We start from the raw sequence: 15,285 nt of genomic DNA on the forward strand, positions 1-15,285 counted from the left end.
ATGTGACAGGACATAGTCGAGGTAACAGCCTATTTATATTACTCAACACACTGCCCCATATTTCACATATAGTGGTTAACAACGTTAATGGATAATTATCGCTATCCGATCATTGATCTCGATAGCATTCAGCGTACAAGCAAATGTTTTTTTGCACTTTGGTATGTGAATATGGGTTGCTTTTCATAACATGACAGTGTGCAGTTATATCGCAACACATTGAATTTGGAAACCAACTTCCTCCGAAAGATAGCTATCTTAAGTTTAGCTCTCCATAACATGGATGTATTATAGAATGCACACCTTCTTATCCTCCACATCCGCAAACTACCATTTGCTTCCCTATTTTACAATTTCATTGTAAATCATCCTCTAAATACATACATACATACATCAATATTTCATGAAAGTACTGAGCACTACTTCACTACTTACTTGAGGTAGATCGTTGAATCCATCCGCCTTTTCGCTAGAACGATTCGTTGGTTGGATCGTTGGATATTTGCTGCATATTTGCATTGTAACCGAGATTCATAGTTGAAGTGATACTGTTTGTGGTTTATTCATTGCGTGCCTGATATAAAAGGCCCTTAAGAGCGATAGTCGCCCATGGTGGCGCTGCTTCTTTCTGGGGTCTGTTTGGAGGCTTGGCTTCCAAGGCCCCTCACGCACACATACTTACACAAACACACACCGAAAAGCCACAGGTGAAGAGAATGTCTAGCTCACAGCTTATAGGTATTTAATAGATGTTTCCCAGACGCAAAACACAATCAGAAATGTTGATTTGGCATTCCTATTCCAATCTCTGAACATTCATAAGAATTAAAAGTGAATTTATCTTTGAATGGATGAACTTGCATCATTATGCTATGATATTATCATTATATCAGTGGCATTATCTGGCCTTAAATAGTTTCAAATGCTATACCATACTATAGTACACTACCCTGTACTGTACTATGCTGTACAGCCCTTTACTATTCATACACTAGTCATAAACTTTTCTGTATTATACACTGTCACTAAACAATACTGTACTATACTATAATATACTACTTACTACATTACTATACTATACTACATTTCACACTGTTCTGTGCTATACTCCGCTATATTAAACATTATACTACACTACAATGTTCGGTATTGTACTATGCTAAACAATTGTTTGCATAATATATGACAAATATATTCTAAATTGCACAGTTCGACCACACCACTCCACTCTTTTTGTTGTTTAGTTTCTTACTTCCCCTTTGCCTTTCCAGATAACGTGTAATCACAATGCTGCAGCTACTGTCAGTAGCGGTACAGATCTGCAGCACTCCTCTGGTGAGAGTGTGAATGGATGTGAATATGACATCAGGTCATGGGGCTGGTGCGCCAGTAGCTCCACCTTCCTGGCTGCTAGGGTGCATTCACAGCTCCGTCCCGGGGAGAATATGTCCGCTCACAACGGTGATTACAGTCGTCATGGCGACAGACTCCGAAGCCCTTGTGGTGCCGACTCGTGTGTTTAACTAATTAATCAGCTCAGGTCAGCCCCTCTGTTTACGCAGCGTGGAAGAGAAGGTGTGTGTGTATGTTAGTGTGTGTGTGTGTGTGTTCATGAATGTGTGTGCATATGTGTGCGTGTGCATGTGTGTGTGTGTGTGTGTGTGTGTGTGTGTGTGTGTGTGTGTGTGTGTGCGTGTGCGTGTGCGTGTGTGTGTGTGTGTTCTTCGTCTATAATAAAAGCCTGCCACTTTGGTTTGATAATCCCCCCTCGCCGAAGTTACCAGCTGCCTCACACTGGGAGCATTGCATTGTGGGTTAAAAATAGGCCGACGCCCTCTGCCTACGCTCTTGGTAACAGCTCTTACATGCTGATGACACACGTGCACACCACAAACACACACACAAACACACACACTTACAGATGAGCACACTCTGACAGATTGGCAGAGCAAGAGACGGGCAGCGGAGGCGACAGTCACGACAGATCAATATGTTTTAATGAGCGGTGATGTGGTCATGATGTACTATGTGGACATAGACTGTGCTCCTGGTCACTATTTACATTGGTACTCCAGTTCTGTCACCAATTAAGTGCAGTAGCTTAGCTCCACACAGAGCGGACTAAGCAAACAGTGACACAGAGAGGCAGAGAGAGACAGAGAGAGAAATGTAGATAGATAGGGAGATCAGGTTGTGTGCTTGGGGTTCGGTGAGTCTTGCAGCTGTCGCAGGAGCCTCCCCCCCTGCTGTTATTGACCCAGCACAAGTGCCCGGCCCCAAAGGTGTCCGCAACGCACAATACAACCTAACAAACCAGTATCAGACCTTTCAGTCGGGTTTCTAACCTACGTTCTGCAGGAGAATGGACCTGTTCCTGTAACCGTAAATATGGTTTCACCCTGGTCCATTACTGATCCCCCTCCCTGCCCGATCTCGGTCTAGCAGCCCTGTAGAGGAGTTGACCAGGAAGCATCTGATGGGTTGGGAATAACATTAAATAGCCTTTCTTTTATCTATCACTCCAACAATAGACCCTCCACAGACCACACAGATTGGTGTGTGTTCCAATCTCACCCAGGTGTTACATCCCGCCTGTTGATCCATTTAGAGAGGGAGAAGTCACTTTGTGATTGACTTCTAGGATCAAGGGAAACCCAATAGGGGGGTTGCAACGCTTTGTGTCGTATAAGCTATAGAACAGCGATGAGAAGGCCTCCGACTGGGCTGCCTTCGTCATGTGTTATGAGAGACTGTTGTTTGTTGTGAAGGAGCGTCCGAATAAGAGGAGAAGAGATGAAGAGAGTCAACCCTGTAGCAGCAGTATGAGACTGTTTGATGGGGTATCCTGGGGAAGCAGGATACCTTGATTCAAATTATCTTTTTCAGTCCCCCTGGAAACCTCCTCCCTTAGGGGGTCTCATCTCAGCCCAAACCCCTGCTCTGTCCTTGTCTGCTGGGTATAGCACAAACAAGTGTACCTTTGGTTCCCTAAAGCAATTGTTGGATGTATACTTGTATTAATCCTGTTGCTGTTCATGATTTTCAACTTCACACCAATATCAAATTACATTTCTATTGACAAATGTGTATGTAAATTGCTGTATGACCTGTTCATGTACATGTTCATGTGAGCGTGCATCATGTGGGTACTGTTTGTGTGTTTGTGTGCATGTGTCTACGGTGTGTGTGTGTGTGTGTGTGGGTCTGTGTGTGTGTGTGTGTGTGCAGGCAACCACTAATCACGCTCTCTAGATTACCAACGCAGATCCCCTCGCTCTCAGAGAAGGAAAAACCTTTGGCTGAAATGTGCTGCTTGTTAAAATCAAAAGCAAACATTCCCCTTTCCCCCCACCACAGAAAGAGAGAAAAACCCAAGTGGAAACCAGCTCTTTGTGTCGTCTTTCCGTACAATTAAGGTCTCAGAGAGCGTAGGGCAGAGGGCCCCGGTGGAGGCCGGGGCCAGGTGGGGACCGGGGAGCCGGTGCCCCTGCCAGCACGCCTCGTTCTGGGGCTTCTCTCTGAGGACGCGGGGCGTGGACCAGGAGGAACCCTGGAAGTCCCAGCGCAGCTTTAAAGGACAACATGTTGACTGGTGGAAATAAGTCAGTGTGGGTGTGTCAGGTGGCGCACATGTGAGGCGGACAGGACGTGATCCAGGCTGTCGGGTCTGCTGATTGCCTTTCCGTTTTTTTTTTTTGGTTGATGTGAGGTTGCTTTGGCAGAGCGACATTGGCACGCGGTTGGATTTGATGTGGAGTGCTGTGGATGGCTGGTGTTCCCGGGTCATGTGGTCTGTCTGTGTCAACGCTTTAACAGATGCTGATTGACTGGAAGCTAATAACAGTCGGCGCTCAATGCGGTGCCCTCATTCACTTATGAGAGGTGCTGAAACACGTGTATGTGTGTGCTAGTGTGTGTTTGTGTGTCTGTCTGATTATGCGCAAGCTCTGTGTGTGTGCTTGCGTGTGCGTGTTGTGTGTGTGTGTGTGTGTGTGTGTGTGTGTGTGTGTGTGTGTGTGTGTGTGTGTGTGTGTGTGTGTGTTTTCGCGTATTTTGCTCTTGTCAAACTCCAAATTGTTATCATTACAAAGAGCTGCAAACCACAAACAGCCCACATCCCAGCCCAGTGTTCCTCCGAGCACTGGGCTCCAGGCTCTCCCAGTGTGACAGGGAGCTGGACCCCACTGCTGCCGCTGCTGTGTGGGAATAACCTACATACCGCCAGGATCGTTAATAGAGACCCACTCGGACCACCGCTGTGCCCCCATGTCCTGCCCTGGTTTGTGGTTGGCTGCAGGGTGCCGTCACCCCACGTTCAGCCTGGTTAGGCCTTTTCCATCCCAGGCTCGGTCTTACGTGCTCCTTGGTGGGATTAGTTTTTAGGAATAAAACACAGGCAAACGACACACAAACACACACCTAAGCATGCATGGATGCACATTAAGTATACCCACACGTACATACAGGCACACACATAAACACACTCAGGAATGACACACACACACACACACACACGCACGCGACCACGCACACATGATTCACCTGATGACTTTGTGAAAGTGACCTTTCACCAACTTCTCTACGCGGCACTCTTTCGCAAACTCGGCCGGCTGAATGTGTAGAGATCTCGTTGACGGTGTGGGATAGGTTCAGAGAAAGGGTTCGAAAGGGTTCGAACCGAAAGGTTAAACGACAGCCCGACCTCGCAGTGCAACCCTGGAATATCCCTGCAAAGGTTTCCATCCAATGACCGTCTCTTTCCAAAGAATGCAATCGCTCGACGGCGGAGTCCCATTATGTGCCGTACCCAAGGCCTCGTGAAGACTGCTGCATGTCTTTACATGGCCCCAGCCAGTGGAAATATGGTGTGCTTGTCATTCCCCCTTTTCAGGCAAATCTGGTCCTGCCTGCTCCCTCTACTCAAGCCTTTTCCACATGTTGTCTTCATTTGCTACTCTGAACAATCTCTCCCAGTCTTCTGGGTTTGCTTGCTTACGCTGGCCTGCCAAAGTAAGATTATGTTGGTTTTTTTATGCGTACATATCTTGGTCGAGGAAGCTGTCAAACGTACATTATTATTATTCTAATTACTCCCTTTTCCATTTTGACAGTAGACATGTTTATTATCACGCTAAACGTCCGCCAGCCCCCTGCTCCCTTCTGTGTTACATTACGGGAGGTTTCCTGACCTATGCTTGATGTAATGGAGAGGTGATGCTAGCCAGTCACCGTAGATGTAAAATAGATCATTCTTGGAAATGGATGAATAGGGAAACCAGACTCCCTTTAATTATGCAAATGGGACAACTGACAGAAAGAGTAAAACGCAGATCTGAGCTGTTGACACGTTTGGCGCAATGGTTTTCAGGGTGTGGGTTTCAATAGATGTACATGCTGTTGCATTCACTTGTTGTAAGATGCCAGAAGTCGTCTGCGGCTACATTCCTTTAGCAAAGCTTGGTCCAACTAATAGTAAGGGTTTGCTTGGCAGGCTGTAGTGGTATGCATGGGGGTTATTACCTTGGTCACAGGAGGTAACACTAATCATGTTATAAGAGTTCTCTCTATATATCAACCTTGATACCATTAAGCAACAACCTAACATATTCGAATGGGTGTTTGCTCTAAGAAGAAAGGACCTAGTTCAGGTGAAATATAAATTAAAGAAAGACAGAACGAAGAATGAAAATTAATATTTCACACCGTTACACTACCTTCCTCTTAAATACAATAAACCTTAAACAAACTAGTTACACAAAATTAGAAGAAAGAAACCAGATGGAATAGAAAAATCTGTAGTACCTACAACTGCTCGTACCTAGTATAGTAGCTACTTAATAAATAATATAAAGAAGAAATACACTATAGAAAAGGTTCACAATGAAACAGAGCCTGTGGGATTCAAGAAACAGTCATTGTACTGGATGTAGCCTTCCAGCTACAGTCAGTGATTGGGAGCAGGATGGGATTTAGCCTTCCAGCTACAGACAGCGTTTGGGAGCAGGAATGGATGTGGGCGTCGAACAGACAGTAGTGTCATGCAGCAGGACTGGGTGCAGGCTTCCAACAGACAGGCTTTAATCATAAACCAGCGACTTACATGTCGGAGGAGGCCAGGAAAAAATGAAGAGCGCCCTTCTCAAGTCACAGCCACCACCAGCACTCGACTCATCTCTGTTGAGCCTTTTATTTTGCAGATTTCTCTCCCGAATCATTAAGTGAATGCAGCTGAATGCAGCTTACGTGAAGAGTGCTTGCGCACTGTCGTAGACACCAGCGATAAAGACCAGAATCGAGGCCAGTTTGCCTCGTACGTTTTCGTTGACAAACATGTTCAATCTGCATTTGGCCAATCGTCTGGTGTCTGTTGGTCTGAAGGGCAAGCATCTTAAGGAGGCATAACGCTTGTGCATCTCGGGGTGATTTACGCGTTCATCTGTGAATGAGTAATACAAGGGGGGGGAAGTGTGTTGAGTAACAGTTTTGATATGAGACTGTAGTCTCATATCAAAGTGCAGAAGTGTAGTGAGGGATACACGGGGAGACCCCTGCCAGTCATCCACAGAGGATCTCCCTCTGGCCCCAGCCACCACAACAGCCTCTGTTAGCCGTAAGCACTGACTCACCATCCCATGTGCGTCAGCTGTGGAAGGGTCTTTAGCAATGCTGAACCTACACTCTCTCTCTCTCTCTCTCTCTCTCTCTCTCTCTCTCTGTCTTGCCCTCTCTCTCTCTCTCTCTCTCTCTCTCTCTCTCTCTCTCTCTCTCTCGCCCTCTCTCTCTCTCTCTCTCTCTCTCTCTCTCTCTCTCTCTCTCTCTCTGTCTCGCCCCCTCACCCTCTCTCTCTCTCTCTCTCTCTCTCTCTCTCCCTCTCTCTCTCTCTCTCTCTGTCTTGCCCTCTCTCTCTCTCTCTCTCTCTCTCTCTCTCTCTCTCTCTCTCTCTCTCTCTCTCTCTCTCTCGCCCTCTCTCTCTCTCTCTCTCTCTCTCTCTCTCTCTCTCTCTGTCTCGCCCCCTCTCGCTCTCTCTCTCTCTCTCTCTCTCTCTCTCTCTCTCTCTCTCTCTCTCTCTCTCTCTCTCTCTCTCTCTCTCTCTGTCTCGCCCTCTCTCTCTCTCTCTCTCTCTCTCTCTCTCTCTCTCTCTCTCTCTCTCTCTCTCTCTCTCTCTCTCTCTCTCTCTAATTGAATTCATTCAATAAAGCTTTATTGGCATGACATTTCTGATGAACAAAACTTGTTGCCAAAGCATGGAATATAAGCATGGAGTATGGAAATAAATGAGTAGGTAATGCATGAAACAAGCTCCCTCTCTAGTAGGAGTTTGTTATATCTGCTCTCTGTCTCTCTCTCTTTTTTCACTCTCTCACTGACACACCGCTCATGTGCGTCTTCCTATGCTTGTGTTGCTACATAGTTACATGTAAAGGGTGGATCACTTTGACTATTTAACAGCGGTGTGATGTGTGAACAATTGCCATAATTTGAGGTTTCAACGTTTTCTTCTCTAGTGATTCGAATGTGCTCTCTTGAGTGGCTGTGTATGTGAGTAGAGGCCTGCAGGTGTGTGTGTGTGTATGTGTGTATGGGTTTGCTTGTGTGTATGTGTGTGGTTGTGTGTGTGTTTGTTTTATTGAGCCCAAGGCCTTTACGTGACAATGCCTATTTTACTAATAGGAATGAGAGATGTTGGATTCATTATAATACTAAGTACATTTCTTGAGACCGAAATAAATACATTGTTGAGCCATGGATGTAAATACAGACAGGATACAGATTTGTGTATGTAAATATTACAATATTTTGATGTTTCAATAGATAAATGTGCATTATATAATAGAATATTTATATTTAGTTGCAATGTAGCAAAAGCAGAACAAATACTCGACAGATACAATTGCCAGCTAGAAGCCTTGAGGGATCGAGACTTTGTGTGTGTGTGTGTGTGTGTGTGTGTGTGTGTGTGTGTGTGTGTGTGTGTGTGTGTGTGTGTGTGTGTGTGTGTGTGTGTGTGTGTGTGTACATGTGTACATGCATGTGTGAGCTCGTTGACACAGCAGAGGAAAAGCCTCCCACGCTAACAGGATGAGTGACAGCGGTCACAGAAGCTCTCTGTTCACAGACTGCCTTGGAAAATAAGTGATAAAACACTTTTTTCATTGAACTGCTCTTAGCAAACACTGATAGAGGTGTGCACATTCACTAGTACGTTCACACGTTTCACTAAATCATTATTAGTTATTTGTAAAATAACTGATATGTTGTCATTTAGCTGCTGTCACTAAACAACATTGATAGACATGTGCACATTCACTAGTTTGGTCACATGTATGTTCTTGTATGTTCGTTCACATGTATTGTTCACTAAATTATTATTCGTTTTTAGTTAATAAGTGATAAAAACATTATTTCTGTTTTGCTGCTTTTTCTTATCCATGCTGCAATACATGTGAACATTCAATACTCTGTTGACGTGCATGGTTCACTAAATAACTATACATTTTTACATATGTGAGGAAGAGAAGTGCAATTCAAACTGAACATTTTACAAGAGTGTTCTCTTAATCAAAATACAACGATATCTTAGATCATATAATAATTACAATATGAACTAACATTAGCTTATTTTATAGCAAGGCAGCATGAAACATCCATCTGTCACCTTAACCGTGACCACATATGATCGATAGATTATGTGGACATATACTTATAGAAGTCAAGCCTTGAATTGAATGGGCTTGTTTTTCTGACCCTAACCCTAACCTTGTAATTCCCTCGTGATGTTATTCAGCATCCTAAGTGTTTGACGGTGAATACATGAATGGTTGTACTACTTCTACTTCTTGTGTGACCTGGCTCCCTTAGCCAGGTCCTGGGAGCTTACAGACAGCCTCCCCAGCCACTAGGAAACAAGGATTCCAGTGTTGGAGGCGGGCTGCCGGTGTAAACACTCTGTCACGTATCTGTTAGTCGTCTAACACCAGCCCAATGCAAAGCTTTACCACCACCACACACCTCCCAATAAATACCAATACTTGTATATGGGCCTGTTTGATACACTTGTAGATGCTGATGAAGCAGGCCTAATGAACTGAAAGACAAGTTTAGAGGGAGGCTGGCTGGTGGCCAGCCATCAGGAGCCTGGGAGTTTATTTTGGACTGCAAAAATAGTTTGATGGAGTAGGGTACTATAATTAAGGAGGGAATCCTGACAAACACGGGACATTCAAGACAGTGGAATGATTTAGTTTAGGACTTTTATTCGGGTGTGATTATATGTCTAATGACTTAACGGCTACTTTTATAGTTTTTCCAGGTATGTTGTTATTCAGGTACTGTTTCATATAGCCCAACTTAAACTTCTTGATGGGAGGCAACTACAGAGTGGTGCAACAGTTCCCTCTGCTGGATAGAATTGGGAACAGTCGCGTCTCTTTTCTAAGACCGTTCACCCTGAAACGTTCCTAACTAATAGTACCAACCAAAACACCTTCTTTCCCTCTACAATACAATCAGATCCACAACAATTTCTTCCACCCAGATACATAAACAACATAAAAATGACACATTTCCAAAACAATATTCCGAGTACTTCATTGAGTCCAACAGTTCCATTTGTGGTCTCATGTCTATTCACGTGTCTAGTTATCCGTTGTTCTTGTACTTTTCCTCTTTGTTTCTACGTTGAGCTGATGGAGAAGTGCCGCACTGAAAGCTAATTCCACTCCTGAAAGTGAACACAGACAAACCGCAGCCTCACCAACGTCTCTCTCTGTCTCCTCTTGTGCTCCACAGTGAATGAGATCATCGGCAGGGACATGTCGGAGACGCCTGCGGCCCACCCGTCTCCAGACCCTCCACACGGCCACTCCTAGCTGCCCCCCCCCCTCAGCCTGCCCACCGGGCCGTGCAGCGAGGCATCATGTCCTCCGTCCCCCCGCGCTCCCCCGTACACCTACACCCCCCCCCCCTCCCCTCCGGCAGCGGTGGACCCAGCCAGACCCTGAACAGACCCCCCCCCGCACACTCACACACACACACACACACACACACACACACACACACACACACACACACACACACACAGATACACAGACTCCTTTACGCGCCTGCAGACCTGCCAGATCCCCAGGACGACGTAACCCAGTGTCGTCCTGCGAGAGCTCATCTGCACGGAGGAACACGCCCACAACGTGCTTTCTGACCCCCGTGTGCATGTACACGTGCACGTGCAGAGAGGAGGAGGAGGAGGAGGAGGAAGAGGAGGAGGAGGCGGAGGAAGCTGCAGGCTGACTGACTGGGTGTTCATAGTATTATAGCTCTGATTATGTCTCCGTCTTCCTCTCTGTCTCTCTCTCTCCGCGGTTCGTCCTTAGGCCCGCGCCTTAACCGTATCACCACATTATGCAAGTCCCCCCCCCCCCCCCCCCTTTCCTCTATTCGCCATGTATGCAATCTCAATATACGCTCGGCCCAGGGTGGTCTACAGGGCAGCAGAACTGAGAACTGAGACCCCCCCCCTTTGTTCTGTCCCTGGATGGGTGCCAGGGACAGCACCAATCCATCCAAACAACGGTTAATTGTAACGGCTTACCTGATTACCTGAAACGTTGCCATGTGAGCCCAGTGACCTGTGCTCGGTTGCTGTTCTGTGGGGGGGGGGGGGTTTGGTGCCTGGCTAGTCATTCAGTAGCCACATACACACACAAACACACAACTCAAGGCAGAAACACCACAAACAGCACTGACCTTTCAGCAGTCAGACAGGTTTAATGTTTATCTATGGGCCTAGGTTAACACGGCAGGGTGATGGAACTCAATGCAGAGTTCTGCATTCAGGTCCGTCACCCTGCTAGTGTTGAGAGCGAGAGACAGTTCAAGATGGCAACCAGTTGACGAAGGCCTGTGGATGTCAGTTGGTTTAATAATAGCTTCTGTTTCTAATGTATTGCACACAGCTACGGCCTCGCGTGCAAAACATTAAAAAACAAAACGTTGACACTGAAGTGAGATTTCCAAATGATCTGGCTGAAACCCTTTGAGTTCAGTGAGCGTCACTGATGATGTTTCTCCCCTGCGAAAGCGTCAACCCGCTCAGGGCCTGAGCAGCACGGGGCCTAGGGTGGCTTTCTGCTCTTGACTAGCATCCCCATGACAACAACATTCCACTACTTTTAGTGACCTCTCCTCCCCCTCCATGTAGATACCTGTACATTAACACAACCTTCCCTCCCTCCCCCTTTATTAAAGCTCTCCCCTCCCACATGTTTTTATTTTTATAACTTTTCTTCATTTTTAAGCGAACAAATGCCTTATTAACACTTAGCAGCAGCAGCAGCATTTGATGCTAGGTGCCTGACCGCCAAGGGGCCAAGGTGGAGTCCTCAGTGTGGACTGACTGTAGATGCTTCCGGAGCCTTCTAGTCTCTAGTTCATGTGTCGCTGTTTCTGCCATAGATTGAATGGTTTATGAGGGATATGATCTCACAATGGATTTTAATATGCCCTGAATTATGTGTTCAATATATAACGTTTGTTTAGATTCTCTTTTGAATGGCCCAACAGAGAGACAACCTCTCACACAATTCAAACCCCAAAACAAAAGATAAGATACTGTAATTATGACAGATGAGCGGTTTGGATATTTCGCTTCGCAATATTCCCAATTTCGGGAAACAAAAAGGTATTTCTACAAAACTTAAATGTATTAATCCACTGATATTAATCGTATATTGGCAATCAAATAATTGACGAGTGAAGTCAGGATCTTGAATATGTTTTACAGACAGGGTGAGAAAGTGCAGACAAACGGTAGATGGCCATTGCATCTCTGTTAGCCCTCTAACAACTCCTTACATTATATGGACGTTTCTTTTTTTATCTTAACCTTTGCTTAAACTATAATACGCTTGCATGTGATTTATGATACTTTACTTTAGTTGCTATGGTCATGTCCAGGTAACAATGATTCTGCTATGCACTAAAACCTATTGCCTTTAACATGAGAGCGGAGAGGGAGACCTCATTGCCTATAGATGTAGACTGTAAACATGCGTTTTGGGTCGGCTTCAATGGAGTGATGGAGAAAGCTGCTGGCTACATAGGGATTGTTGCAGTGTTTGTGTGTGTGTGCACACGCATGGTTTAATACCAAATGTGCTGAAAAAAATGAAAGGAAAAAAAAGAAAGGAATAACGCAACATTAAACCAAGCACATTGATCTTTTTTTTTTTTTTGGCTATGCAAAACCACAAGAAGCCAGGGATGTCTGACATCGAATAAAAACTGTAAATATTCCTAATGAACTCCCTCATGTGTAAAGGATACACTTTAAAAGAGAGAGTATAAAGTGACGGTGTGTCTGCGTGGTCAGGTAGAATGCCTTAACTCCTCCTTGTACACCGGTTCCCTGAAGTCCGTATTGTATTCCCTTCCCAGAGTTCCGTCTCAGAAATCATTCAATAGTAATAATATGAAACTTTGTAAGAATTGTAGGGATTTGTTGTTTGGGGGGGTGGTGTGGAGAAAGGTGTCTTTTCGGAATACGAGCTGGTGGTGTGATCTGAAAGACTTCAGGAATTAACGAATAATCAATATTGATATTAACAAACACCAGCATTCACAGGAAGCGCTTGCTGCCGCGCTCTCCTCTGTTGTCACAACCAAAGATTGAACCTTTGTTCCCATTTGACACGATGGTAAGAACAGCAAAGACTGCAGAACTCTATTTTTGATATGTTTGAAATGGATGTCATTCCTAAAAAAAAAAGAAAAGTTGGGGACATTTAAATATATAAATATATAAATACGTTTTTGTAAGATAAAAGGGAAATACAGGTTTAGCTGATGTTTACCAAGCCTTGTTTTTTTTGTCATTTCTTGTACATTTTGTATTTTAAACATTTTTGTAATTTTTAAGACTGCAGTGCTTTTTTGAAAGTATTCAAAATATGCATCATAGGCTGTTAAGTTGTCTATCAATAAAAAAAAATAATGTTCAGTCATGGTTGTGTCGGCATTATCATGCTCTACATTACACACAGAACATTAGGCTGGGCAATTATTCAATTTCGTCTTTGAATGGTATTGTCATGAATTGAAGACAATTCACTTATGATTGCCGGTTTTATAGTATAAATTAATAACGTTGAGAAGATATGCCCTGAGAAGGATGCAAATAGGTGTGAAACATTGGAAAACTAGTTTCTCTGGTACCATACTTCAATGTAATGCCCCTCACTCTTTAAAGCGGCGTTTTGAATTAATAAACATAACATTATCCTGTCATGTTACATTCTCCATGATAAGTCCTAATCCATTTGCTCATCTCAACCATCCCCATCATATGTTGGAGATTTCAAACCAAAACCAGCAAACTGACCCACTCTGGTCTCTGCCCTGTTCAATATTCAGAGGAACCCATTAGAACGGGGCAGGACTAAATGGGCTCAGGGGGGAATGCAGAAGGCCAACCTGCCACCCCCTACACTAAGGTCAGGGCGGCCTGGACTGGACCCAAGTGTCTGAGCAAGGTGGTCCATTGTGTTGTGTGGAGGTGGGTATCCCATTCAGGAGGAACATTAATTCATGCATACACACACACACACACACACACACACACACGTTTTCAATTGTTCCTCAACCGCTAGGCCAAAGACAGAGGTTGCGCTTGAATGGGTTCACTTGTGCCCTATGTAGGGCATCATTTGGGGAGTCACCCTTTTGCAGTTGCGTCTTATATGAGTTGGCAAATCGGATAACCTATATATACACACACACACACACACACACAGCATACTAAACATCCATAAGGCACTTAAATATTATGCGTGTGCAACTGATGCACTCAATTCCACACTTTATCGAAGATGCATGGAGCCAATATTCATTCAAGATTCCGAAAAGATGGCCGGCACATCCATGCTCTTCTGGCAACTCCGCCGTCAGAGTGCCTGCTTACATGATTTTGTTGACCAGATTAACTGATTATTTTCTGTAGGGAGCATAATAAATGTATGAATTGCCACAATTTAGAAGTGTACCACGTAGTGTTCACTATTAAGGCCTTAGGGAACATGTGAACCAAATTCAACACTGCCAGTCCCTTTGAAACGCATGCATCTGAAACACATGTATATTGTATATTTTTTAGAACTTAACAGGACTATACAAATAAATGGATGGCTTCAAGACCAAAGAAATTGATATCACATCTTTATTGTTCATTTTTTTTATACACTTCTAAACTCTTATCTGAACAAGTCCCAAACTTGTGCCCAAGAAAACAAAATCCACTCTCTTGCCACCAGAGGTCAGCCGAGCCGCATATGCGGGCCAGTACTGCACTCTGGGATTGTAGTCACAGAAAAGACAAGGAAACAAAAAAATAAACATGATCTGCATCCTTGGAACACATCAGTAGCATCATACACAGCTATACGCATGTTTTTTGTTTTGCCAAAACGCAGATATGGATCTAGAGTGCGGTACAATTTGAATCTACATAAATAGACACAATGAACAGAAGAGGCGTGGCCAAGTTCAACCATCTCTGGATATGTCTCCGTACTTTCACATTTAAATAAAACACAAAAACTCCACTTCTGCAAAGAACAATCCATCCAATAATAGAATCGATTGATTGCGCCATACGAGTCGACACTTGGTTCCCTTTGTTTACAACTACAGTGCTTATTGGTCTAATTTGGATGACAGTATGCCATACGTCAATGCTTTTTACATCAAGCAGAACATAAAGAAACAAAAACAATTATACAGCATTCAGACACTCCACCCAAGGGGAAACGGGGCTAGGTGAACTTGAAGCTAGCTCAAGACACTTGCATTCCCTCCGCTGGCTAGGTAAGTAGTACAAATCCGAAGTGGACGATATGGCTTTTTTCATTGGCTGTACAGGAAGTCCTTGCGGTACTTGTATCAAAATTGAAGGCACATAACTGTTATACATTAGCAAATTACAGGCACATAAATGGAGCTCGAAGCTTGGAAGACAGAAAATAAGTAAGCATAGCATTTTTTTTGCATGGCCAATAGTCACACTGCAAAACACTAACTAAAGATATGGCCTTTCAAAGCAGAGGGGCGGTTTCCAAAAGGACTATGGTTTTAGTATCATAATCTTTTCATATTTAAATCCTAGACGCAGACATCGGTCTCTAGTGTGTACCGCCAGTGAAATTCATGCAAATTGTCCTTTTGTTATAAATTCCAAGCAACAGACAAAATGGCCACCGGTCACATCCCTCTCCGACCCCGAAGGACAAGATAGCC

General features: G+C 44.4%; 1 protein-coding gene across 1 annotated transcript in view; it reads left to right on the forward strand.

The window, feature by feature from the left end:
- The window catches only part of nfatc3a (nuclear factor of activated T cells 3a), a 65,966-nt gene extending 56,097 nt beyond the window's left edge, over positions 1–9,869 (forward strand). Inside the window, exon 10 of the mRNA XM_056608114.1 lies at positions 9,790–9,869. Within this exon, the coding sequence (XP_056464089.1) occupies positions 9,790–9,869 (80 nt within the window). The remainder of the gene's footprint in view (positions 1–9,789) is intronic.
- Positions 9,870–15,285: the final 5,416 nt, after the last annotated feature.

This window comes from Gadus chalcogrammus, chromosome 14 (assembly GCF_026213295.1).
Source record: "Gadus chalcogrammus isolate NIFS_2021 chromosome 14, NIFS_Gcha_1.0, whole genome shotgun sequence".
In the NCBI taxonomy this organism is placed as follows: domain Eukaryota; kingdom Metazoa; phylum Chordata; class Actinopteri; order Gadiformes; family Gadidae; genus Gadus; species Gadus chalcogrammus.